Consider the following 26550-nt stretch of genomic DNA (forward strand, 5'->3'; position numbering starts at 1 on the left):
ACATGCCAAGCCCTGGGCAGGGCCAGGTGATGTTGGGAATAGAGGTACAAGTTGCCTCTAAGGCTGGGGAGGTGCTGAGACATCAGTTTGGGCTGCCTTCCTGGCTCTATCCTAGTCTTTCGGCTCCCTGCCTTCCTTCTGGCCCTAGGTCTAGAAGAGGAGTGAAAACCCCCAGGGTCAGAAAAAATTAAATGACAGAGCAACTCAACAGTTTTGTTAAGTGACCATCCTCCATGCTCTGTAACACTTTCCCCTAATGGCTTAATAAAACCTTGGGCCTTTTTTTTTTTTTTTGGCACTACTTTCTATACTGGGGTTTGGACATACTAAAGAGTAAGGAGATCCTCATAGAGGGGGCTCTGGGACCTGGCTGTTTCTACCCCCTTCCCACTCAGGGCCATTTTGTTATAATCAGATCTGGGAATTTTGTTCTTGTTGTCATGATCAACAGTTATTTGGGGAAATACTCCTTTCAGAGAAGGGAAGATCAGTTGCACCTTGATAACAGATCACCCTAATTAAGCTGTCACCTAGGGGTACTTCTACCCTTAGAGGGGGCTGAAAAACTTGGGCTAGAATGATCCAGGAGTCAGCAGCCAGTCATATACCCTTCTTTCCTGACTAGTACATTTCCTCATAGGAAATTCCTATGAGCTTCTACATCTCTATGGAGTTGGTTTTTACCTGATCCTAGTTCACCAAGATTCTAGTGAGGTCCCTATGGTCTGAGGTGCTACTTCTGGCTCAAACACACCTGTGTGTGCACTAAGAAGCTGAGAATCATCAAAGATTGGAATGAGGGATGGTGTTGAATGTAGTTAGGGAGCACTGCATGTCTCCAGAAGCCCTCATCTAGCCACTGTCCTTGCATATTCTGGATTTTCTCTGGGAATTCCAGCCCACACTCTCCTACAAGGTCTATGGCCCCCCAGGTCTCTTCCAGTGCAAAGTCTTTGTAGCTCTTACCTTGCATCCAGTCTGGCCAATAAGTCTGTGCCATTTGTCTCACCTGCCTCTCTTGAGAGCCCTGCCTTGTCCATGCAAGCAAATCAGAAGAGCTTTCTTGGGAGACTTAGTCCTATTAATGATACTAATCATTAGTAGAATTTAGAATTTAGAGCTGAAAGAGACCTTTAAGTCATTCTATCTAACTCAGGGTTGAGGAACTGTGGCCCTGAGGCCACATGGGGCCCCCTAGGTCCTTAAGTGAGGCCCTTTGACTGAATCCAAACTTCCCAGAATGAAGTCCCTTAATAAAAGGATTTGTTCTGTAAAACTTGGACTCAGTCAAAAGGGCACACCCAAGGCTGAAGCTTCCCCACACCTGATCTAGCTGATTGGTTCTTAACCTAGGGTCCATGAATTAAAAAAAAAAACAAAACCCAACAAACTGATAAGTATATTGAAATATAATTAGTTTTCTTTGTAATCCTATGTGTAGGATTTTATGTTTTTAAACATTATCCTGAGACTGTGACCCTAAAAAGGTTAAGGACCCCCAATTTCTAGTCCAATTCTTTTATTTTTAACTTCTTTCGAAAATTATGTACGTTCAAATAAAAATAGCAAAATTGTAAGAAAAGAAAATACGAAAGACTAACAAAGCCATGGTACAAACCTAACTCTCCTCTGAGCTTATAAAGAATTGTGCCAGTGTCTGTAGACATCTGTTATTTACTGATTGTTAACCCCTTCCCCAAAGACATGCATGCTTCTAACAGTAGCATTTGCATTTTCCTTTTTTGTTCCCCTGATCCTTTTGGACACCTCCTGAGTCGATAGCCTGGCTGTGTGTTTGCTGTTGTTATTGGTAACTACATAGCTGTAGTCTACACGTTGGGGTTTTGGTTTTTCAGTTTTTGAATCTGTTTGTTGCCCCTCTGCATTCACGTCATAAAAGTCTTCCCCAGACCCTCATCTTGTAGCGTAAGAAACCGAGGCCCAGGAATAATTTGTAAGGTCACACAGTAAATAATAGAGCTAGCTATCTCTCTACAACTTTTTGTGATGCTAAGAGAATAACATCTCTGGGGTGACTGGGAGGTGCGCAGGACTGGGAATCTGGAGACATGAGTTCTAGTCCCTTCTTGATTACTAATGGACTTGGGCAAGCCATTTCATTTCTCTGGGCCTCTCTGTAAAATGAAGGGGTTGCTCCAGAGGATGTCATTGCCCAGATAGGCTATGGTTCTGTGGTCCTGTGGAGGCACAGGAGAAGGGGCTTCTGCGTCAGGCTCCTGTCCAGCTCTGGTCTGGCGGCCTTCGAGGAAGCAGCCTTCTTTACCCTATAAGGCTCTGTTTGGGCCAAATGGCCTGGAGTGTGGCCAGCCTCCTGGAGCTCAGGGAGTACAGAATGAGCCAGTAAATGGAAAGAGTGGGCAGTATGGGTGGATGGGGAGACTGACCCAGGCTAGGGGCTGGGGTTTGGTGCAGCGAGCTCTTAAAAGGATGTAGTAGGTACATGGGAAAATAGAATTTGTAAAGAGCCTGGATTCTTATGGGAAAAGGCCTAGAGGGAGCCAGCTTGCTTCCACTCTCCCTCTTTTCCTCCCTCTTTCTCTGTGCTATGGCAGCCAAGGACAGCTTCCCCACTCCCTACAGGGTGTTTACCCAAAGAGATTGGAGCCAGGGTCAGTGGTGAGCCTGATGCAATGGGGAGAGGTGAGAGATATGTGTGGGAACAAATAAATGGAGTGTAGCTGGCCCTGTGAGGGTTAGTGGACCTGGCTCTCTCATGTTTCTTAGTCATATTCCTCCATAAAAGGGCTCAATGTGCTTTGGTTAAGCAGGTATCACTGATTTCCCCATAACAGCAACTTATGTTTTATGTTCTTCAAAGTACTGTCCACTATGGAAGGCAGGCAGAGTAAGAACTATCATACCAATTATATAGTTGGGAAAACTGAGCTGAGTTTCAAGGTGGCATCAGAATATACCAGAAAAAGCAATGAACTGGAATTTAGAAGACCTGGGTCCTCTCTTGTTTCTACCACGAACTTTAGGCAAATCACAGTGCCTCACTGTACCTCAGTTTCCTCATTTGTAAAATGTGAGGGTCATGTGGTTCTCAGGGTTCTTAAGTATGTTCCTTTGACTCCAAACTTCACAGAACAAATTCCTTATTATGTTATATATTATTATATTATATGTCATTATATTATATATATTATATTATAATATATGTATGTAATATATAATGTATCATAATACAATAGGCCCTAGAGGGCCTAGGTCCTCAAGTATGGCCCTTTGACTGAATCCAAACTTCACAGAACAAATCCTCTTAATAAAAGGATCTGTTCCGTAAAACTTGGACTCAGTTAAAAGGCCTCCCCCAAAGACCTAGAAGGCCACATGTGTCCTTGAGGCCACAGTTTCCCCACCCCTGGTCAGATTAGATGACTACTGATGGCTCCACAGTTACACGAGTCAGTGATTCAGTGACTTGCTTGTAGAGGAGTTAACCTGGTGCAGCGGTGTGGGTTCAAGTCCATCATTTAATATCCCTGTGGTTCTGAACAAATCACTTAGTCACTGCTCTTTAGTTTTCTCATCTGTAAAATGGGGATCATAATACTTGCCCTATCCAGTTCATGAGGTTATTGGGGGGAAAGTGCCTTGAATGTCATAAGTATGAGTTATTACTTAGAATCCTATTGCTGAAGCCTGGAGTAAAACTCAAGTCTTCCCTCCCAGGACTCTTTCTACTAAATATACTAAATATACTAAAATACAGTCTATTTTATTTGGTCAATGGAATGGAGAGCCATCCCCAAAGATCCCAGTGTGATAGCCATTGAGCTCTCTGAGAAGCTGGAAAAGGGATCTGGAAACTCACTGATGGAAAGAAGAAAAGAAAGAAATATTTTTTAAGTACCTACTGTGTGTCGGGCTAAGAGCTTTACAAATGTTATCTTATTTGGTTCTCACAACAAGCGTCAGAGGTAGGTGCTCTGATTAGTGCCATTTTACAGCTGAGGAAACCAAGGCAGACACCAGTGAAATGAGTTGTCTAGGGTCACACATTCTGAAACTGAATTTGAACTCGTATCTTTCTGACTCCAGGGCAAGTACTCTATCCAATGCTTCTTCTTGATGGGAGAGAACAAAATGGCCATCAAAGTAGGACTGGGGATTTCTCAACCTACCAGAGGAGTAGAAACTATTATCACCACACTGAGAAGGGCTTTGAGCTCTTAGTGGAATGAAAACTCTTAAGGATGTGTGATGGCTATCTTGATATATTTGAAAAAATTGTCACGTGGAAGAGTTGTGAGGCCTCCAACTATACTAGCAGTGCGGAATGGAATTTTAAGAGAGGCTGATTTTTAGGTCAATGTTAAGAAAAACTGAAAAATTAGAATTATGCAAAATTGGAATGGGCTGTCTGGGGAAGCAGTGGGTTTTCCTTTGTTTGTCAGGTCTGGTAGAGAGGGAGAGGATGATTCAGGTTCTGTGTAGAGTTTTTTCCAATGCTGAGATTCTTTGGTCAGTTTCCCTAGTTATCTATCGTCTCTATCTATGCGTCTTGTTACAGTCTCTTGTCCCACCTAGAATGGGGCACTAGGTGGTGCCATAGGGTACAGAGAGCTGGGCCTGGAGTCAGGAGGACTCATCCTCCTGAGTTCAAATGTGGCCTCTGATACTTCCTGGCTGTATGACCCTGGGCAAGTCACTTAATCCTGTTTGCCTCAGTTTCCTCATCTGTAAAATGTGCTGGAGAAGGAAATAACAAACCATTAGTATTTTTGTCAAGAAAACCCCAAATGGGGTCACGAAGAGTCAGACACAACAGAAATGACTGAACAATACACTTACCCCAGTTCTTACCTGCAGTCTCTGGCAGGTTTCATCCCAGCAGGTTTTAGGAACAAGCCTATGGAGGACACCGTTGCCTCAGTTACCTTCATACCCAAGGGTGACTTTATTAGATATTTTCCTAGATGTCTCCTGGGCCGGACCCTTGAAAAACTGAGTTCTCTGCCCTTTGTGAACTCTTGGTCTGAGCACACTGACATAGAGGGGACAGCCTGGTGGCTCAGTGAGTGGAGGGCTGCACTCTGAGTCCGGAAGATCTGAAACCAGATCTTTTGTACCCACTGTGTGACCCTGGACAAGCTACTTAATCTCCCTCAGCCTCTGTTCTCTTGCTCACACAATGAGGAGGTTGGATTCAGTGGCCTCTAAGGTCTCTGCCAGCTGTAACTCCATGGTTCTAGTGAAAAGAGCCTCATCTTCTTGCGTTCAAATCTAGCCTCAGACACTTGCTAGTTGTGTGACCTTGGGAAAGTCACTTAACTCTGTTTGCCTCAGTTTCCTCGTCCATAAAATGAGCTGGAGAAGAAAATGGAAAACCACTCCAATATCTCTGCCAAGAAAACTCCAAGTGGGATAAGGAAGAGTCGGACATAACTGAACAACAACAATGATGTATTAGGAATATCAAGAAAACCAAATAATAAACAAGGAAAAAAAGTGGATCATTATACATATTTCTCCTGTTTTCAAATAAATAGAAGGAAACAGTATGAGAGAGTGGAAAGAGTGTAGAACAAGAGCCCAGGACCAAACTCTTCCTGCCTGTGTTATCACCTAATTTCCCTTGGGTCCTTATTTATGAAATGAGAAGGTTCATCTAGATGATCTTGAATTCTCCTTCTAGTTCTAAATATATGAAAAGAATCAAATAAAGGGAATATTCCTTCATGGGGTCGGTTTGGAAAGGCTGATCAGTCCTAGGTTAAGATCTTTTATAGTTGGAGTAAATCTTTTCAGTCTGGAAGGGCACTGTGCAAGAGGTGAGATTTAAGAATCTATGTAGGTGATAGGAAAGAGAGGGCATGTATGTATATGTATGCATGTATACACATGTGTGTACTCATGTGTGTGTGCATGTGTACATGTGTATGCATGTGTGTATATGTGGGGAGTCGGAGGGAGAGATCAGGGGACCTAGAGGACATTCTAAGTACATCACAGCCTGGAAAATTTCAAGGTATAGCCAAGGGAATTAGATGAAAGGAATGTTTGGCGCATTTGCCCAAGACAAACAAAGGAGATGACTGAAACAGAAGCAGGCTCTAGACGTGACTGTAGTAGGCGATGGTTTGGGGCAACTTTTCTAAATCCATGGCTACGGATTTTGGTTGTGAGGGGGAGGTTTATTGTTGTTCATTCGTGTTTGACTCTTCGTGACTCTGTATGGGGTTTTCTTAGCATAGATACTGGAATGGTTTGCTATTTCCTTCTCCAACTCATTTTACAGATGAGGAGGGGCAGCTGGGTGGTGCAATGGATAGAGCATCAATGCAGGAGTGAGGAGGATCTGAGTTCAAATCTCACCTCAGACATGACACTGACTAGCTGTGTGACCTTGGGCAAGTCACTTAACCCCAATTGCCTCATCCTGGGTCATCTCCAGTCATCCTGATGAATATGATGGTCACTGGATTCAGATGGCTCTGGAGGAGAAGTGAGACTGGTGACCTGCACAGCCCTCCCTCACTCAAAACAAAGTCATGCTCAAGTCATGTCACCATTTCTCTGATGGCATTATCTTCTTCAGCAATGGACAAACACACACACAGATGAGGAATTGAGGCAAACAAGGTTAAGTGACTTGCCCAGGGTCACACAGCTAGTAAGTGTCTGAGGTCAAATTTGAACTCAGGTCTTCCTGACTCCACTGTGCCATCTAGCTGCCTCCAAGGGGCATTATGTAAGGCTGCCAGACAGCACTATCCCTAAGGATTTATAGGACTAGGGACAACCTTAGGGAGTTAATTAAAGCGGATCTGAAGCATTTTTATACAGGGGTAAATGGACATTACAGAAAGTCTTGCAGTAGGAAAGATACCTTAAAAGGGCAACCTGAGGGGTATGCCTGGGTGGGGTGGAGTTTGGGGCTGCTCTTATGTAGATTAACCCTCAATCTCCCTTGCTGTCTCCTTTCTTTCCCTCACTTCTCAGCCATTGTATAGACACCAGCAAACTGGCTGTGCTTTGTGTAGGGAGTGGGAGAGTGGGGGTTTGAACAGGGTTTGGTGTAATCAGAGCAACAGGTCTAGAAGACAATTTTGGTAACAAAGTCAGTGAAGATTCCTTTAACAAGTGCTACAGAGAAAGCTTGTGTGTGTGTGTGGGGGGCCAGGTTCCAATGTCATCTTTGTTGGGACTTTAGCCATCTCCTTGGTGACACAGTTATCAGAGGAGAGAAGATCTGGCTACTGTCTTGTGTCAGGGAATGAGCTAAGATGACTTTTCTGGGTGAAGTGGGAAGATAGTAGCAGACAGATGGTCATGCAGACTTTTTTTTTTCTGAGATGGAAATGAATCTCACAGGAGTTCTTTGTTGAACCAACCATTAGCATCTACAGTGGCCTTTGCATTTCCCTCCTAATGGGTCTGATGGGAAAGAGATGGAGTACAGGGAAAAGGATAGGACCTTCCTCAGAGAAGACAAGGGGAGTCTCAATTGCTCTCTCTCTCTCCTTTCCACTTGAAAGAGTGAAAGATGGGTTGGATGGGACAGTGTGGTAGACCAGACAATATACTGGCTTTGGAGTTGGAGAAGGGGGGCAAAGGTTCTAGACTTAGCTACTTACCATTGGTCTGACCTTGAGCAAGCTGTTCAGCTTTGTGATCAGGTTTCCTCATCTGTAAAATGAGCTCTGGGTCGTAAGGTCTATCTGCAAGATGGTGAAAAACTGAAGTATAGAAGCTGGTTGATAGTGGAGTGACCCATTTGATGGGTTGACAGTGACCCATTTTAGGTCAGATCTAAGCATTTGTCATAAAGGCTGCTTCCTGATGGTAGTGGTTGGGAGTATACTTTTCCTTCCTTCCTTCCTTCCTTCCTTCCTTCCTTCCTTCCTTCCTTCCTTCCTTCCTTCCTTCCTTCCTTCATTATCTATTAAGTTTTGACTCAGTGCAAAACACTCCCAAGCTGCTCCCAAGGTAGTTAGAATATGATCTAGTAGAAGGGAAATGATGCATAAACAGAGAAGGCAGTATTTCTAGGGACCATGTATTTGAAACTAGAGGAGACCCTAGAGGACAGTTTGTCTAACTGCTTCATTTTATGGATAAGGAAACTGAGTCATAGAGAAACTATTTGACCAAAGTCAAATGGGATCAAGTAGTGGAGGTAAGATTTATTCTCAGGATTGACTTTGACTCCAGATCTAGAGCTCTGTATCCCACTGTACCCCGCTAATGAGAGTAGTAGGGATTGGTTAGTCAGCATACTGTAATAACATGGAAGTACAAAGTGCTATGCCAGGGCTGAGTTAGGGAAAAATCAGTTGTAAATGAGAGGGATCAGGAAGGCTTCTTGGAGGAGGTAGAATTTGAGCTGGGCCTTGAAAGGATGGGTAGGATTTCAACAGGTGAAGATGAGGGGTGGGGGTGACATTCCAGGCGTAGAGAACAGTGCCTTGTTTAGCCCTCAGAACTCAGGAGGAGGCTAACCTGGCAAGTGCTTGGAAGCCACGAGATGGGTGGGTGGGTGGGGCTGGAAAGGAGGAGGAAGGGGAGAGGCCAAAGCTGCCTGAGTCACTTGATTAGAATGTCTCTTGGGAGTGGGGATCAGGAAGCCGGGGAGCAGAATGATTCTGGGATGTAGTGTCCCAAATACCCGCCAGGGGGTGCTGAGAATGCTCCCGTACTTGGGCAATCCTCCAAGTCTCCCTTGAGCAGAGATGCTTGGGCAGGAGTGGCCGGCTCCTTGTTCCATGTTCCACAGTGGCGATGGGTGTTAGGAATGGGGGCATCTCCCTAAGGGAGCCCATGCCTTCTTTTTTAGGGAGCAGCTGGTGCAGGGGAATAGAGAGCAGGTTCTATATTCAGAAGACCTGGGAGGTGGGAGGTGGGAGGTGGGATTTGGACTAAGCTCTTCAACTACTTACTACTGGTTTGACCTTGTGCAAGTAGCTACACTTGCCTAGGCCTCAGTTTCCTCATCTGTAAAATAGGGGGTTGGATTAGCCCAGGGGTGGGAAAACTTGCATCCTTGAGGCCATATGTGGCCCTCTAGATCCTAAAGGGCTGCACTTGACGACCTAGAGGGCCACATATGGACTCAAGGCCACAGGTTCCCCACCCCTGGTTTAGATGCTCTCTGAAGTTCCTTCCAGGGAGACCTAAGCCCTACTCTGTTCTCCCCCAGAGTTCTGAGTTTAGGGTTGGTTGTCGAGCCACTTCTTGGCTCCTGGTTCCTTTTCCTGTGTTTCTACTGTTCTCCTCTGTTGTCCACCTTCCTGTACCCTAGTCTTGAGGAATACAGACGCGGAGGATAGGGATCTTTGGAATCCTCTTCACAGGATCATAATGTCTAAATTTGAAAGCAACTTTAGAACTCATCTGGGTCACCTGCATCATTTTACAGATCAGGAAACTGAGGCCAAGACATGAGTGACTTGCCTGAGGTCACAAATAAGCAACAGAACAATGCTTATTATCCAGATTTTCTGACTCCAACTTATGTTGTTGCCAATGCCCTATTGAGGCAGCTAGGTGGTGCAGTGGATACAGTGTGGGACTTGGGTGTCAGAAAGATCTGAATTCAAATCCAGCCTCAGACTCTTACTAGCTGGGTGACCCTGGGTAAGTCACTTCACTGCTGGCTACCTCAGTTTCTTCAGCTGTAAAATGGTGATGATAATAGCACCTACCTCCAAGGGTTGTTGTGAAGACCAAATAAGATAATATCCATAAAGCATCCATAAAGTTTGCCAGACTACGGCTTGGGCTAGCGAAGTGTTTGGTGTTATCTGTTGTATGCTCTAACCTTTGTGGGGGAGGCCAGTGTCAGATTTAGACACACACCTGAAGAGATGGGTGCTGGACGTGGAGAGTGTGGTGGGAGGAAGGCCCCATCCTAAGTCCTTTCCTCCCAAGGAGCCAGGGCCACTCTTCCTCAAGGGGAGTTGCCTGTAATGTGTCAGGGTCCTGAGCCCGCAAGGAGACGTTGTGGTTCCATTGTGCCCAACTCTTTATGACCCCATTTGGGGTTTTCTTGGCAAGGATACTGGAGTTGTTTTGCTCTTTCCTTCTCCAGCTCATTTTACAGATGAGGAAACTGAGGCAAAAAGTGTTAAGTGACTTGCCCAGGGTCACACAGCTAGTAAGTGCCTGAGGCTGGATTTGAACTCAGGAGGATGAGTCTTCCTGACTCCAGGCCTGACTCTCTGTGCACTGTGGCATTACCTAACTGCCCATAGTAACTGATACATGGTAGGCACTTAATAAACGTTTGCTCCCTTCCCCCAGACATGTTCCTCTAACTCCATAGCCAATGTATCAGGCTGCTGTTACCATCTCTGGCTTCTCTACTTCTACGTCACTGCCATTGTAGCTGGCAAAATCCACAGGCCATTCAGTACATGTAACTCTGGGGGATCGTTGAGAAATGAAACCACAAAGTTCTCCCCTCTTTCTTTTTGTACCTAGAATAAGGTCCAAGGAACGAGTCCTTCCGATGGCTGCTATCTCCAGGTCCTGGCTGGGATGGGTTGGGTGGGGACAAGCTGCCAACAGGTGCATCTGGCAGAGGGCCGTGAGGGATCTGGATGCAGGCCCAGCATAGCTGGCCAAATGGGCCGTGGTCTGGTGAAGGGAGAAAAAGACTCATCCTTGGACCTTCAAGTTCAGGTCCCCATTTTGTGCATAATATGAGAAGATAGGAAGTTTAGGTAAGAGAGCTAGTTACAAAACCCAATATTGCCTCCCTTGTCACTTCTGCCTTTCCATCTAGGGGTCTAGGGCCATCATCAGTCTTGTATACTAGATAAACCAAGGGACTTTAGGGGAAGATTAGGTTTATATAAAGGCTTGGTTTGAGCTTCCTGTCTTGTAGGTTTTATAATTTATTCTCTGAATTTTGGAGGTGGGTGGGACAAGAGAATGGGTTTTTGAGGGGAAAGAGTGTGTGGTCCTAGAACATAAAATCATAAGATTTAGAGCTGAAAGTGACTGGTCTAGTCTGGTCTATTTCTTTTGCAGATGAAGACACTGAGACCCAGGACTTAAGTGACTTGTTTCAGCTTCCATAGGTTCTAAGTAGCAAGACTAGATTTTGAAGGCAGGCTGTTGGACTCTCAAATCGTTGGGGTTTTTCCGTCATTTTGTGGCAGTGAAAGGTGACTCAGTGTGGTGTGGTGGTTTGCCAAACTACGGCTTGGGCTAGCGAAGTGTTTGGTGTTATCTGTTGTATGCTCTAACCTTTGTGGGGGAGGCCAGTGTCAGATTTAGACACACACCTGAAGAGATGGGTGCTGGACGTGGAGAGTGTGGTGGGAGGAAGGCCCCATCCTAAGTCCTTTCCTCCCAAGGAGCCAGGGCCACTCTTCCTCAAGGGGAGTTGCCTGTAATGTGTCAGGGTCCTGAGCCCGCAAGGAGAGAAAGAACAGACGCAGCTGCTGGGGAATGAGAGGGGTGGCTAAATCCGGCAGTCCCTCCCCTCCCCTCCCCCTTTCTCCTCTCTCCAGGGCTCTGGCTGCATATGGTTTCAGCAGGCACCACCACTGCTGCCGTCACCTTCCCCAGCCAGCTGCCTTCTTACAGCCCAGACACTGCCCTGGCCCCCCCCTCCCATCCCCCTTCCCCCCACAGAGCTGGCTCTCTGTACAGAATCTCAGTGGGGCCCAGGCTAGGCTAGACTGGGTTGGGCTCTCTCCTCCCAGGGGATCAGGGACAGGGGTGGCCAGCTCGTCTCCTTGCAGACCACTCTGGACCAGGCACGAGGGGGCAAAAGCTGAGGCTAGAGGCTGCAGGACACAGGCAGGAGTCTATGTGCTCCCTGGGTGAGTTGGGGTGCAGCAGGGCCTGGTGACTAGAAGGCAGGGCCAGGAGGGACTTGGGGGGGGATGGGGAGGGAGGTGAAGAGGAGGGGCTAGAGAGGGCTGGTAGCGACTGATTCCTGTCTGTATTTGGCAGTCGGAGCAGAGCCAAGCAGGGCCAGCCTGGGCCCTGGGCCAGCCACTGGGGAGGGCCCCCATAGGGACACCCCCTCCCTGGGAAGGCTTTTGCTTTCCTCTACCTTCCCTAGGCTGACCTCCGTCCCTCCATCCACTAACTTGGAAGATCACTTCCTAGCCCCCTCCCTGCCTTGGGGTCTGTTTCCCTAGCAGGTGTCTCTGGGGCAGGAAGCTGAGTGGGGGGAGGAGCACAGGCTCCCAGTGGCCTCAGCATGACATTCTGAATTGGGAGGGGGATGTCTAGAGTGGACAGACCTCTTGGTAGGTCTGGAACCCATCCAAAGAGGGTCTTAGGGGAGGGAGGAGCAGGAGAAATGAAAGGGGCCCTGAATCTAGTGTTTATTACCACTCTGGCTCCGGGAGACCAGGCTTATGAGACTGGGAGCTGACATTTTGGCCCCTCTCTGCCTTCCTCTAGTTCCCAGCCTCTAGTTCTCTATCTGGCCCCTTCCCTGAGAAGCCTGTGTAGTCAGTGACCAGGCTTTTCAGTTTCCTTTGAGCTCCTGATCTTCCCAGTATGGAGAATACTTGGTCTTTTAAATCTCTTACTCTCACTTTTCCTAATGGTGATCTCCTGGGTTCCTAAGCTTTGTTATAGAATTGGAGATGGAAAGAATCCAAGAGACCATCTATTCCAATTCTTTTCATTTGAAATATGAGGAAGCTGAAGACCAGAGAGCTGAAGGTTTTGCCCTAAATCAGAGTGACTCTGGGTACTTGGTTTGTTAGTTGTAAGGTGTGTGTGGGGGATGTCCCTGTTTTTTCAGGCTGGGTGGTCCTGGGTTTTGTGGTTCTGAACGCAGGGCAGCTAAGCTTCCCTCATCCCCAACCCCAGGACTGATCTTTTTTTATAGGTTCTCTGTGTTCTCTCTTTCTCTTTTTCCTCCCCCTGCCCTCCCCATTCCATGTTTCCAACTCTCCACTCTTTTCTCCCCCTCCCTTCATCTTTTCCAGGAGGGGCCACATCCCCTTTCAGCAGTCCCATCACATCAGATGAAGAGTATTTGAGCCCTCCTGAGGAGTTCCCAGAACCAGAGGAGGCCTGGCACCGATCTTCTGCCATGAAACTCAGCCCCAGCCAGACTCAAAGCACCCCAGACACCAGCTCCAGGGCTCCCCCCATCTTCAAGGTTAGATTTCCGAGAGCATGTGTAGGCCAGCTTAGCTGGGAGCTCTCCCCAGTGAATGCTCGGGGTGGGGGCCTCTTGCCCCTGTGTCCCGTGCCTATCCTGTCACCCCTAGTTCCTGGCGCAGCTCCAGAGACAAGGGTCTCCCTGCTCCCTCTTATGCCTCTGCTGCTTGCCTGGATCTCTGTCCACAAGAGTTTGTTCCTTCTCCGATGTTTATTCTAAGCCAGAGGATACAGTTGTCCTTACTCAGATAACGATACTATCTCTCCTTCACTCCCCTCCCTCCCTATCCCAGTCCTGGACTTCTCCTGGGTGTAGAAAAGCAGTCCATTCCATACCTTGTCTCCTCACCCTTTGGCTTCAGAAGCTGTTGTTCTGGTCATCCTTACCTTGTATCACCTCAAGTCTCCCTTTTTAGGTTTCACTCATGGACCAGTCAGTAAGGGAGGGCCAGGATGTGACCATGAGCATCCGAGTGCAGGGGGAGCCCAAACCTGTTGTTTCCTGGTAAGTCCCTGAGGCCCTGGTTGTCTATTAATTCTTCTTATTACTGTTTTAACCCTCACCAGAGATCACATATTCATCCTGGGGGTATTATAAAAGGCAAGGGGGTAGACTCTTCTGTAACTCACCATGAGCATGCAGGGAATCCCTGCATGGTTCCCTCCCACTAATGTATTGTCCAAGCCTCCCCCACCATCCTCAGAGAAGTGTGATAATATATCTCAGAGCCTACCAGAGGAGGGAGGTCAGAACAAGAAATTCCAAGAAATTCTGATCTCCTCCAAAAGACCTTGGCTTCCAGGCCTAGATACAGCCCTTCCCTAGGAGATAAAGGTGGATAATGTAAGGAGTAGCATTGTATCTTATATTTATTCAGGCCTTACCTAAATTAGCACTATTGTGCATACAGCAGGTGTTCTGTAAATGTTCATACAACTATTTCTGCTTCCTCTATGACCCATTTGGTAGAGGGGTGGGTTAGCTGACCAGTTTCATATAGTAGTAGACCATGTTCATATCACTACTCTAGCCCAACTCCTCCCACTTCCAACCCCTTTTGCTGGCCTCCCCCACTCCCCCTTTCCAACCCCCTACAAACACCAAAAGTGTGATAGGTATCTCTTCCATTTCCTCTCTTCATTTGGCAGTATTTCTCAGGACCCCTTTCTGAATTTTTCCTTTCCCAGTGGCAGGTATCCATCTCCCTAGAAAATGGTTTCTTGACTTGCCCATGAACTTGTATAAAAAATATTAGGGTAGCTAGGTGGTGCAGTGGATAGAACACCAGCTCTGGAATTAGGAGCACCTGACTTCAAATCCAACCTCAGATACTTACTAGCTGTGTGACCCTGGGTAAGTCACTTCCTCTAAAAATGACTTTCATAACTATTTCAGTATAATTAATTTCCTTTGTAATTCTATGCGTGTTATTTGGTGCACTTAAAACCATTCTCTATAGGCACCATTAGACTACCAGAAGGGTCTAGGACACATCAAAGGTGCCCAAGAGCCAATCAATCATACGTCCTTAAAGCTGGAAGGGACATTAACAGCTATCTTGTCTAATCTCCTCATTTTACAGATGAGGAAATGGAGGTCTAAAAGAGTTAAATGACTTGCCCATGACATAGCTAGTAAATGTCAGAGTGGCAGGATTGGAAATCATGTCCTCTTGTCTCCAAATCCGGCATTTTCATGATGCTTCTATTCCAGTGCCCCTCATTTTATTAGTGGTGAAAGTGAGGTCCAGAGGTCCAGTGACTTGACCCAGCTCTCGTACGTAGTAACTGGCAAACATTGGGCTTTGAACCCTGAACTTCTGACATGAAATCCATTGCTTTTTCAAAGGAGGTGATTTTCCTAGCAGAGTTGGTGTGTAACAAATGCTTCTTTCTTTCCCCTTTTCCCATACTACCTCCTCTGATCTACCACTGTTTGTCAAATAATTCTATTTGTTCTGCCCTATGCTAGACACTGTGGGGGCTGCAAAATAAAGAGATGACTAAGAATAGACCCCTTTAAATATTTGAAAAATCAAGAAGATCATTCTGGGGAAAGGGATGGAGAGAGAAGAGGGTGCTCTCTCCACTGAGGCAAATCATGTTTTATATTTCTCTGTGTTTTACCTAGACTTTTTATCACCCTTTGCATTGTTCTATACATACAGTAGGTGCTTAATAAATGTTCATAGAAGTATTTCTGTTTTCTCTGTGGCCCATTTCCAGCTTCTCCTGCAGTCAGATGGTGATTTTGTGAATTGCTGTGACCAAATAAATTTATCACCTCGTGGTGGCGAGTCTCCTTGAACGTGGCTAACCCAGTTCCTAGAATGTTAGATGTATCTAAAGCCATTACTGGTGCCATCTTGGAAGCCTCTCCAGTGAGGTGCAACTCTTCTTGCCACATTAAGACAGTAGATTCAGGCTTCAGCAAAGGACATGAAACTACTGCCTGGCATTAAGAATTCATGCTTAAGCGGCTGAATTCAACCCCCCCTTCCATTATCTCATTTGATTCTCCCTATGATTTCTGTAGAGTAGATTTTAGTATCCTGATGTTAAAGAGAGGAGACAGACTCTGCAAAGTTCAATGATTTGCCTAAAGTTACACAGCTGCTAAGTGGCAAAGTCAGAGCATGAGCCCATTTTTTAAAAATTCAATTTTATTTTATGTTCAGGTCCTCATTCTCTCCCTATTACTTCTACCTCCTACCCACTCCAAACATTGAGAAAAGAAGCAAGAGAAAACTATTACATAGTCAAGAAAAACAAATCCCCACATTGACCATGCTGATAGAGATAGAGGATAAAAGTATATGTACACATATGTATATATAAATATGATATGTATTACTACATAGAAGTAATATAGAAATACATATGCATGGAGATTTATGCATGTAACACATACGTATATATACAAAGAGATATTGACATGTAACACATGCATGTATCATGTATATATAGGTGTATAAAAACAATATATATACTCATGTGTATATATAAATATAATACATATGTTCATATACACAGGTCTATGTATAAATATAATACACACAATGTATTTTTCTATGTAGACATACGTGTGTATGTGTGAAGCATAAGATATAGAATATATCACATATTCATGTATGTATACACATATGTAGAACATCCATATACATATATGTGAGTGTATATGTGTGCGTATCTCTATATTTCTCTCTACCTCTGTTTGCATTCTGGGTCCCTCACCTCTCTATCCAGAGGTGTGTGGGGAACATGCTGTTATGAGTCTTCTGGAATTGTGGTTGGGAACCCAAGTCTCTTGAAATCCATTCCAGAGCTTTTCCATGATGTCATGCTGACTCTAAGAGAAATCTAAGACCTACCCTTCCCTCTAGAAACTTACAGTCTTTTTAGGGAAGTGAGGCAGATACTCTTGGAAACAGGACAATTAAATGCCAAGCATTCCTGGTGATCAGTGTGAGAGGAAGAAGAAGTCAGTATGGGTTGGAGACTTCCGGGGTCTCATTATGTAGGAGTTGGAATGGTATGATTTTGTGTGTGTGTGTGTGTGTGCCCACCTTGGGACTCCACATGCCATAGGGCTTTGCACATTAGTAGACCCAAGTTCTATCAATAAGCATTTATTAAGCACTTTTAACGTACCAAGGACTATTCTAGGCATTGAGGCTACAAAGATAAGAATGAAACCTTCAAGGATCTTGTGAATGTTTGCTGAGTGAAGGGCTATACCGTACTTAGCCCTACAGGTTGAGGGCATCCTATGGGAAAGGAGGAGGTTGCGAATCCAAACCCCTCAGCTGAGGGTCTTGTCCCCACTGATAGGCTTCGAAATCACCAGCCTGTACGCCCGGACCAAAGACGCTTTGCCGAGGAGGCGGAAGGTGGCTTGTGTCGGCTTCGTATCCTGGCAGCTGAACGTGGAGATGCTGGCTTCTATACCTGCAAGGCAGTGAATGAATATGGCACCCGGCAGTGTGAGGCCAGACTGGAGGTCAGAGGTAAACCTCCTGCATGCCTCTTCTCTTCATGGTTCCAGTGGCTCTTATCCCCAGGCCCACTAAGCCCCTAAGAAGTGGAAGGAGGACTGGTCTGAGCCAGGGAACCCAATGACCCAACATCGCCTTTTCCTCAGAGTACCTCATTATTATCTTAGAGACTCTAGAACTGGAGATCACCACAGACATCACTTGGCAAGAGGTGAAGTGATTTATCTGAGGTTACCTAGTGAATTAGTAACAGAGTGAGGACTAAAAGCCAGATCTTTTGACTCACAGTCCAATGCTATTTTTACCATATCATGTCTCAGTCAAGACCTCAGATTCCTCCCCCTACTCTGTGCTGGCCTGTTCCTTGAGTTTCTTTCCTGGTCCCCTTCCTTCTGTCTCTTACAACCTCATGGCGCTTCTTGTCTTCTCTCTACTCCTCTCCCTACACGCAGATTTCCCACCTTCCTTTCTGCTTCATTCTCACAACCCTTTTTCCTTTCTCTTCCCTTCCACCTCTCCGATCTCACTCCCATTTTTCCTACTGATTGTAGTGTTTTGCAGAAACTGTCATTGTGTTATATTGTATTGGGGGGTTGGTGACTGGACCCGTTCGGAGTGACTCTGGTGGGGGGAGTATCTCAGGGTCACAGGGAGCCTGGGGCAGCTTTGTCTGCTGTTTCTGACCCAGAGCTCTGGGACTAGGGATGGCAGAGAGGAGGCAAGTGAGGGTTTTAGTGTTTGGTGCCTGGGTATGGTCAGTGGAAGTGACTCGAGTCACGTGGGTGTGTTCAAGGCCTGCCTTGGGGCATAGACTTGGGGATATAAGGAGTGTTGATGGGTAGCAAGCTGGCCAAAGTTGTGGGTCTGCCTCGAACTCAGTCTGATGCTCGAGGCTTTACCCTTAAGTCGGAGATAATAGCACATTATTCCTTCTCTTGCCTTCTTCTCTTTCTCCCCTCGGGCTCTCTTAGTTCTGACTGAGTGACCTAGGGATCACACTTCCTCTTGACTCATCTGAGCCTTGGCCCTCTCATTCTCCTGGCTACCTTCTGTCCCCTGGGATGCCTATGCTAGGCTTGGTATAGCTCGAGTGGTGCTTTCCATGGGGAAAGGACTTTTCAGTAAAATATGCTGCTTTCCTAGCCCCTGGTCTTCTCTGCCTGGCCTCCACCAGATGCGTCTTTCTTTGGGTTTTCTGCCCTGTGTTTTCTTCCCTGCTCTAATGACCACCTCGTTCTGAGTGAAGCGGACCTGAAGCCCCATGCCCAGAGTGGCCCTGGCTGTTGCCCCTATCTCTGCCATGCTTTTCTGTATTAACCTGTGTCGAGCACTTTTTTCCTCCAGACAGTTTCTTGGCCTCTAGCACTCCACAGGCAGTGGCTGGGCCTTTTGCAGCCTTGCCCCTAACTTGGTGAACAGAGCCTTTTCCAGACCACTGCTTCCCCCTAACTCATCCCCTGTGAGGCCTGTGCTTCAGGGACCTCTATTATGGAAAAGCCACCTAAGCTGCTTAGAAGCAGCTTTTTGGAGTTCTTCCTGTGCAGCCAAGTCCCCTAGCCACCCACCTCAGGTGTGTGTGTGCGCGCGCGCGTGTGAATGCCTGTGCGTATGTGTGCGTGCGCGTGTGTGTGCCAGACTAACCTGCCGCTTGCTGACTGCGGTTTTTGTCTGTACACAGGCGAGTGAGCTCAGGGGGCCGCCAGCCCTCCCTCCCGCTGCCCTTCATACCACACGCCTCTGGCTCAGGCACCACTTGGACCTCGCTGTGTCTCACTGCCTCCTGCCCACAGACCCAACCGGCGAGCCGGCCCGGACCCCTGGCCTCCCGGCCTCCCCAGCCCGTGTGGTGCCCCGGGTTTGCCCGTGGGCTCAGCGGAGCTCCCCCCTTCCCTCCCCAAGTGGACGTATGGACGGGCGGGCACCGAAGCCCCCAGTTGGAACGTGTGTAGGGTGGGGAGGTGGGCTTGAGTTGGGGCATTGAAAACCCCCTTCGCCTGTTGTGGGAGCACCAAGTGCATGGGCTGCTGCTGCTGCTGCTGTTGCTGCGGCTTTGGAACACTGTCTATCTGTCCAGGGCTCACTGTCTATCTGTTGGTCTCTCTGTCTGTTTTACCATTGGGGTGGGGTGACTCAGAGAACATCCATCCTGGGCAGAGTGGGGTAGGGAGGGGTTCTGATTCGGGTACGATGGGGGGGGGGGGGGCGGGAATCCCTGCTGGTTGGCATTAAGGACCATTCTAGGAAAAAGCACAGTTCGGGGGGTGGGGGGGAAGGGCCATGTAGAGGTATATCGGGGACCAAGGTCTCTGCTAATATTCCCTTCCTGCCCCAACTCCAGGCTCTGGAGGGAGGGTAGGGATGATGACCATCCCAGAAGTGGTTTTCAAATGGCACAAAAAATTTTCATTTCCCCAAGTGACCAAAAGCCAAATGCCTCTCCGGCTCCTGGGACCCTAGGGTAGGTGAGGCAGGGCACAGGGTGAGGATGAAGATGGAGCTACAGGGTATCTGCTGGCTATAGCCGTGCTAGCTCAGGCCCCTCTAGTCTGCAGGCTGGATTGGGGGGGGGAGTCAGTGGTCCATTTTGTAGCTGCCCTTGTCTCTGCCCAGCAAGGACAAGCTCTGCCTCAGTATTGGGGGGCCAGAGGGGGTGGTGTCACCAGGCATGTGATGTGGGAGGGGACGTGGAGCACTTGGTAATGCCTGGTCCTAAGTTCTAATAAAGCCTGGTTTGTACCCAGCTGGTGTGGTTGTTTGTTATTGTGCCGCCGCTGCCCAAACCCCAACACCGCCCCCTTCTCGATCTGTCATTGCCCTCCTCCTTCCTTCCTCCCCTACCTCCTTTCCCCTCTCTCATGTTCCCCTCACTGAGGCCCAGCCTAGGTCAGCCCCCAGTAGGACCACTGCTTTCTTGGAGCCTTTCCACCCTGCTGTGCTGGCACCAGGCCCCTTGGCTTCCTCCTGCCTGGGTTCTGGTCCCATTTTCCCTTTCTTTAGGGACCAAATTGCATCTCTCTCTCTTTCTCTCTGTTATTCGTCTGTCTGTCTGTCTGTGTCTCTCTACACCCCCTCTCCCATTTTGTGTGTCTTTCTGCTCTTTGTGTATCCCCCTCCCTCTTCTCTCCTGCCTCTGCTCCCCCAGCGCACCCTGAAAGTCGGTCCCTGGCGGTGGTGGCCCCCCTGCAGGACGTGAACGTGGGGGCCGGGGAGATGGCGCTCTTTGAGTGCCTGGTCACGGGCCCTGCGGACGTGGAGGTAGACTGGCTGTGTCGGGGTCGGCTGCTGCAGCCTGCCCTGCTCAGGTGTAAAATGCACTTTGATGGGAGGAAGTCCAAGCTGCTGCTCACATCTGTGCACGAGGATGACAGTGGCGTCTATACCTGCAAGCTTAGTACAGCCAAAGGTATGCCTTCCCCTCCCCCAGGGTGGGACATGAGACAGCATGGGGGATATGGCACAAGCAACAGGGGACACAGCCATGTTTCAGAGGTGTGCTTGAGGGGGGAGCCAGAGAGAGACGGGTTCGGGCATCAGGAGGCCTGGACCCCAGAGATTCCTAGGAAATTAGGCTATTCTTGTATCCCCATTTCCTAGGGGAGTGTTGGCAGTTGGTATCGATATGCTGCTGGGGATGGAAGTGGAGGGGAGAGAGACAACGTTTTCAGGGGGGGCTAGTTAGTGACAGTGGAGATGGTTACCTGGTATGGGGATGGGGATGAGCATGGATCAACTGAGGCAGTCAGGGAGACACAGCTGGCAGAGAAGAGGTAGGTTTGAGATCTGAGTGGTCCTGGGGTAAGGCTCAGTGCAGAGAGGTAGGTGAGCAGGGGATTCCAGCCCAAGTTCCTCTCTGAGGAACGGTTGGGACTATTGGCCTGTGTCTCAGAATAAGCCACCTTGATGGGGCAGGTAGTCAAGACAGGATGGGAAGTGCCTCCATCCATAGAAACACACATAGCAGGGACTGACTCAGCACTTCCAGGTTCCTTCCTAGCAAGTCTTGCTGGTTACTATTCTTTCCTCTGCCTCCTGTCAGGCCCCTGCCTTTCTTCGCTACATTCTTCATCCAGGAGAGTGTAAGCTCTTTCACAGAAGGGGCTGTTTTATATTTTGTCTGTGGATCAATCAAATCCAACGAACACTTATCAAATTAATTGAATTATTAAGTGATCCGTGTGAGGCATCATTCTAGGCACTGGGGACAATGAAGTGAAACCATCCTGGTCCTCAGGGCCCTCTGTTCTTCTGGAAGCCACACCATACACCTAGATAAGTATGATTTGGGAAGAGAGAGGGTGCTCAGAACCTGGAGGATGGGGTTCTTCTCATGGAGAAGATAGCACTTGAGCTAAGCCTAAGCTAACAGTTCTAAGAGCCTTGAGGCACGGTGCTAAGATTTCTGAGAGGTGGAACAGAACTGAAGTTGATTTCAAGCACAGAGGCCAGAGATGAATTTCCAATTTGGGGGCCCAGCAAACAGGCTAGTTTGGCTGAAAGGAAGATTGCAAAGGAGGGTAAGCTGAAAAAACGGGTTGGAGATCTGAGCTTCGCATAAAAAGAAATTAAAAACAGCTAGTGGTGCATGGATAGCGTTGGATTTGAAGCCAGAAAGACCTGAGTTCAAATCCTGCCTCAGACAGTTACTGAATAGGTGACCCTGGAAAAGTCACTTAACTCACTCTTTCAACTTCAGTTTCCTCTTCTGTAAAACAGGAATAATAATGATACCTACTTCCTACGGTTTGTTGTGAGATTCAAATGAGATAACATGTGCAAAGTGCTTTGATAACCTAAAAATACCATGTAAAAAGCCATCATTAAAAAGCCATTGCTAAGCTGAGGGATTTGAATTTTGCCCTAGAGGCAATTTTTGAGCTGGAGAGTGACATGTGACACCAATGCTTTAGGAAGATTGTTTTGACAGGGGTGTGGAGGCCAATGAAGGGACTATTGAAATAGTTCAGGTGGGAGGTTGTAAGGGCTTGAATTAGGATACTGTCCAGATGGAAGTAGAGAGACAGATGGAAGGAGAGAGAGAGAGAGAGAGAGAGAGAGAGAGAGAGAGAGAGAGAGAGAGAGAGAGAGAGAGAGAGAAAGAGCTGTGAAGGTAGAATTGATAACTAATTCGATATGGTGGGGGTGGGGTGCTAAGGGAAAGGGAAGACTCAAGTTTTGAATTCAGGTGACTGAGGGCAGATTTAGGTATGGGGAAATAATGAGTTCTATTCTGGATATGTTAAGCTTAAGTTACCTGTGAGACATCCAAGTGGATATTCAGCCAGCAGTTGGTGATGCAGGAGTAGTGTCCAATAGAATTACTATGGATAGATTTGGAAATCATCTGCAAAAGATGGTAATTGAACCTATGGGGGGTACTGGGGTCACCAAGAAAGAAAGAGAAGGTACAGAAAGAGAAGAGATCTTTGGAGGACACCCATGTTTGAAGGACAGACTGAAGGGTAGTCATATAGATGGATGGAAAGCCAGACGAGGGCAGTGTCACTAAGACTAAGGGAGGAGGGGACAGTATACAAGAGAAGGGACTGATTGATAATAAAATAGCAATAAGTAGCATTTGTATAGTTCTTAAAAGTTTTCAAAGCATTTTACTTATATTACCTCATTTGACCCTCACAACAACCCTATGAAGTAAGTACGGTTGTTATCTCCATTTTACAGATGAGGAAACTGAGGCAGACAGAGGTTAAGTGACTTTTCCAGGGTCACTCAGCTAGTAGGGTCTGAAACAGGATTTAAACTCAAGTCTTCCTGATTCCAAGTTCCACATTCTATACACTATATCACCTAGCTGCCTGCAAAAAGAAAGAGGTATGAGGAAAAAGCCATTGGATTTAGCAATTAAGAGACCATTTAGTAACCTTGGAATGAATATTTTCAGTTGAATACTGGATTTGAAAGCCCGATTACATATGACTGAGAAGTACATGGAAGGTGAAGAAGTAAATAGCAAGAAATATAAATGATCTTTTTTACTAGAAGTTTGGGTGTGGAAAGAAGTGATATGGGATGTTAGCTTGAGGGGATGGCAGGGTAAAGAGAAAGGTTTTTAGTTGTGAGGGAGACCATATTTGTCGGCAGTGTGATGAAGAGACAAGGAAATACAGACAGACAGACAGAGACAGAGAAAGTGATTGATGGAATAAGTTTGGAGACAAGAGGGGATAGCCATGTTTGTTGACAGAGTAATCAATAGATAAGGAGAAACTGAGACAGAGAGAGAGAGAGAGAGAGAGAGAGAGAGAGAGAGAGAGAGAGAGAGAGAGAGAGAATGATTGATGGAACAAGATCCTGGAGGAGACAGGAGGGGATAGGACCAAGAGTTAAAGTGAAGGGATTGACCTTGGGAAGGAGAAAGTTTGCAAGGGAGAAAATGGGGGACAATGTAGAGAGCTTGTGAAGTATGGAGTAGGAGAGGAAAGGGCAGTTCATGATGGATGGCTTTGATTTTCTCGCTAAAGTTGAAGGCGTGATTCTCTGCTGAGAGAAAAGATGGAGGAAATAGTAGAGGGCAGTAGAGGAGAGAAAAAAAGGTTTGAAAAAGCCTTCTTGGGGAGTTGGAGAGTCTGGCATGCAGCACTGAGCAGTGAGTCTGGTGAATACTAGATAGCAGTTTTGTCAATTGATTTTTTCTTGGTGGAACTGACTTCCCAAGGTCTTTCTTCCAGGCTGAGCTAGGCTCTGCCCAAAGCTGCTCTCAGAGTGGGCTCCCTGTCCCCTATTCTTCCCCTATAATGTCCAACCTCTGGTTGGTACTCTATCCAGCATGTTCCTTTTGGAAAAAAAGGAGACGTGGTAAATGTCCTGATGCCCCTACTTCAGAGAGGTCCTCTTCTAGAGGCAGTTAGGTGGTACAGTGGATAGAGTACTGAGTCTGGAGTCAGGAAAACCTGAGTTCAAATCCAATTTCAGATATTATCTGTGTGACCCTAAGTCACTTAATTTCCGTCTGCCTCAGTTTCCTCAACTATAAAATGAGAAAGATAATAGCACCTACTTCCCAGGGTTTTTTGAAGATCAAATGAGTTAAAATTTCTAAAGCACACAGAATAGTTCCCGGCACACAGTAGGGACTTAATAAATTCTTGTCCTTTCCTCCTCATCTCTTCTCCTCTCTTCCACCCCCAAAACCAGATGAACTGACCTGCAGCGCCCGACTGACTGTTCGGCCTTCCCTGGCACCGTTGTTTACGAGGATGTTAGAGGATGTGGAAGTGCTGGAGGGCCGTGGAGCTCGGTTTGACTGCAAGATCAGTGGCTTGCCACCCCCCACCATCACTTGGACTCATTTTGGTAACATGCTTTAGTGAGACTCTTTTGGCAGCCATGTGGAGAATGGGTGGAGAGTGATGTCACCCCTCAAAAAACTTCCGTGGCTCTCTAGTCTGATTCCAACCTCCTTTTCCAGCCTTGGTCCATGTGTTGACCTCTCTCCCCATATTATTCCTTCCTCAACTTGACTGAGACCCGAACCTAACTCTAAAACTCTTCAGCTCTTAGTCCCCCCATCCCCCATTCAAGGCCTATTGCTCTCTTGCCTCACCTGGTTGATTTTTCTTGGGCATTTATTCCACCCCTATCACCATGGCCCCCTGCCTCTTTACTGTGCCTCCCACACTCTTCCAATTCTGACCCCTCCTTCTTAGCCTTTGGTTCCCTCGGTTCTCTCTCCCCCCTTCTCCCTTCCCCTTCCTCTTTTGGTTTCCTCATCTCCTCATTCTATGCCCTCTGTTCCTCAGGTAACCCTGTGGAGGAGAATGAGAATGTGAAGCTTCGGCATGAAGGGGGCCTTCATTCCCTGCTCATAGCCCACGTGGGCAGTGAGGATGAAGGTCTGTATGAAGTCAGTGCCACCAACATTCACGGCCAGGCCAACTGCTCTGCCCAGCTCTATGTGGAAGAACCTCGTTCATCTACCTCAGGTCCCAGGTACTTCCTGGGGCCCCCTGGGGTAGGGTAGGGATGGGGTCTGGGGCTACTACTCACCTCCCATAAATACCTGATTTAGCTGGAGTGCCCCCCCCCCCCCCACAAGGCATGGAAGCCTGGTTGGGGTGGGGAGAGAAGCTAGTTCCCAGGAGCCTGTGTGTGAGGTGGGTGGTCTTTCACTTTGGTGGCAGGGTGAGGTCCTTCAGTTTCCTCAAGCATTCACACCATTGGTTATAGCTCCAAGTTGGAGAAGATGCCTTCGATCCCTGAGGAGCCTGAGCAGGGAGAGTTGGAGCGGTTGTCCATGCCTGATTTCCTCAGGCCGCTGATGGACCTGGAAGTGGGGCTGTCCAAGGAGGCTGTGCTGGAGTGCCAGGTGACTGGATTGCCCTACCCTACCATCAGTTGGTTCCACAATGGTCAGCGTATCCAGAGTTCGGACGATCGTCGAATGACACAGTGTAGGTGTCTGGCGTCCAGCTGAGGAGACAGTGAGGCCCCTTGGGTGGGGGTGGGAGGGAAGCAGATAGGGGGATGGGTGTCACTTCAGGTCCTTGCTTACCTGGGCACATCTTTCTTCCTACTGGAGGGACTCTAACAACTTCTGTGAGCCCTCTCCTTGTCCTGTTTGCACGCTTCAGCCAGGTCCTTTGCCTGGCCAGGGTCAAAGACCCAGCAGGGTAGAGAGAAAAGGATCTTAGACAACCAGAGAGCATGAAGAATGAGGATGGACGTCCAGAGTCTACCTTCACATCTACACCTGACGCTCCCAGTAGTTCCATAACCTAGGATTCACTCTTCTTCTACCTCCTTGTCTCTAATACTGCTGCCTTGTACCACCATAGATGGGGCACAACACTCCTGCTGGTCAGTATACATGCCCCCTGACCTTGTCTGTGACTCTGGACCTGCATTTCTATTTTTCTCCCTGGCCATGGATTTTTAGGAGAGGCAAGGGGCTCATAGTGAAGGGAAATTTTCTGGTAGGGGCAGCTCACAACTGCAGTATCTCCTTCTTCCATCTATAAATTATGGGGTGTTAAGTTTAGATCAATTCAATGGTCATAGGTAAAGCCATGGCAGGATGATTATCAAGGGAAAAAAGGAATGTTGGGATTGGTGATCCTGACCTTTGAGACTAATTCAGGGAAGATAGTCATAGGATTTCAACTTGGAAAGAATCTGAGGAAACGTGTAAGGTGGCATCTAGGTGGCACAGTGGATAGATCATGGGAATAATGTCAGGAAACAAGTTCAAATCCTGCTTCAGATATATACTAACTGTGTGAACCTGAGCAAGTCATTTCACCATTTAAAAAAAATGAAATAGTATTTTATTTTTTCCAGTTACATATAAATATCATTTTTAAAAAGATTTTGAGTTCCAAATTTTTCTCCTTTCCTTCCTCCCCAAGATGACAAGCAATATGATAGAGGTTATACATGTGTAATCATGTTAAACGTATCTCCACACTAGTCATGTTACTTCACTTTCTGCCTC

General features: G+C 47.2%; 1 protein-coding gene across 12 annotated transcripts in view; it reads left to right on the forward strand.

The window, feature by feature from the left end:
- The window catches only part of SPEG (striated muscle enriched protein kinase), an 80838-nt gene that overhangs the window by 22209 nt on the left and 32079 nt on the right, over nucleotides 1-26550 (forward strand). For 7 of the 12 annotated variants that reach the window (XM_072617889.1, XM_072617880.1, XM_072617881.1 and 4 more), the window contains 7 exons: nucleotides 12930-13105; nucleotides 13524-13612; nucleotides 16939-17114; nucleotides 20245-20505; nucleotides 24255-24413; nucleotides 24860-25049; nucleotides 25287-25510. In XM_072617889.1, the coding sequence (XP_072473990.1) occupies nucleotides 12930-13105; nucleotides 13524-13612; nucleotides 16939-17114; nucleotides 20245-20505; nucleotides 24255-24413; nucleotides 24860-25049; nucleotides 25287-25510 (1275 nt within the window). Of the gene's footprint in view, nucleotides 1-10980; nucleotides 11802-11993; nucleotides 12237-12929; nucleotides 13106-13523; nucleotides 13613-16938; nucleotides 17115-18780; nucleotides 19843-20244; nucleotides 20506-24254; nucleotides 24414-24859; nucleotides 25050-25286; nucleotides 25511-26550 lie in introns of those variants that run through there. The other 5 variants (XM_072617888.1, XM_072617887.1, XM_072617882.1 and 2 more) reach the window with 5 other exon arrangements.

Source organism: Notamacropus eugenii, chromosome 6, assembly GCF_028372415.1.
Source record: "Notamacropus eugenii isolate mMacEug1 chromosome 6, mMacEug1.pri_v2, whole genome shotgun sequence".
NCBI lineage: Eukaryota > Metazoa > Chordata > Mammalia > Diprotodontia > Macropodidae > Notamacropus > Notamacropus eugenii.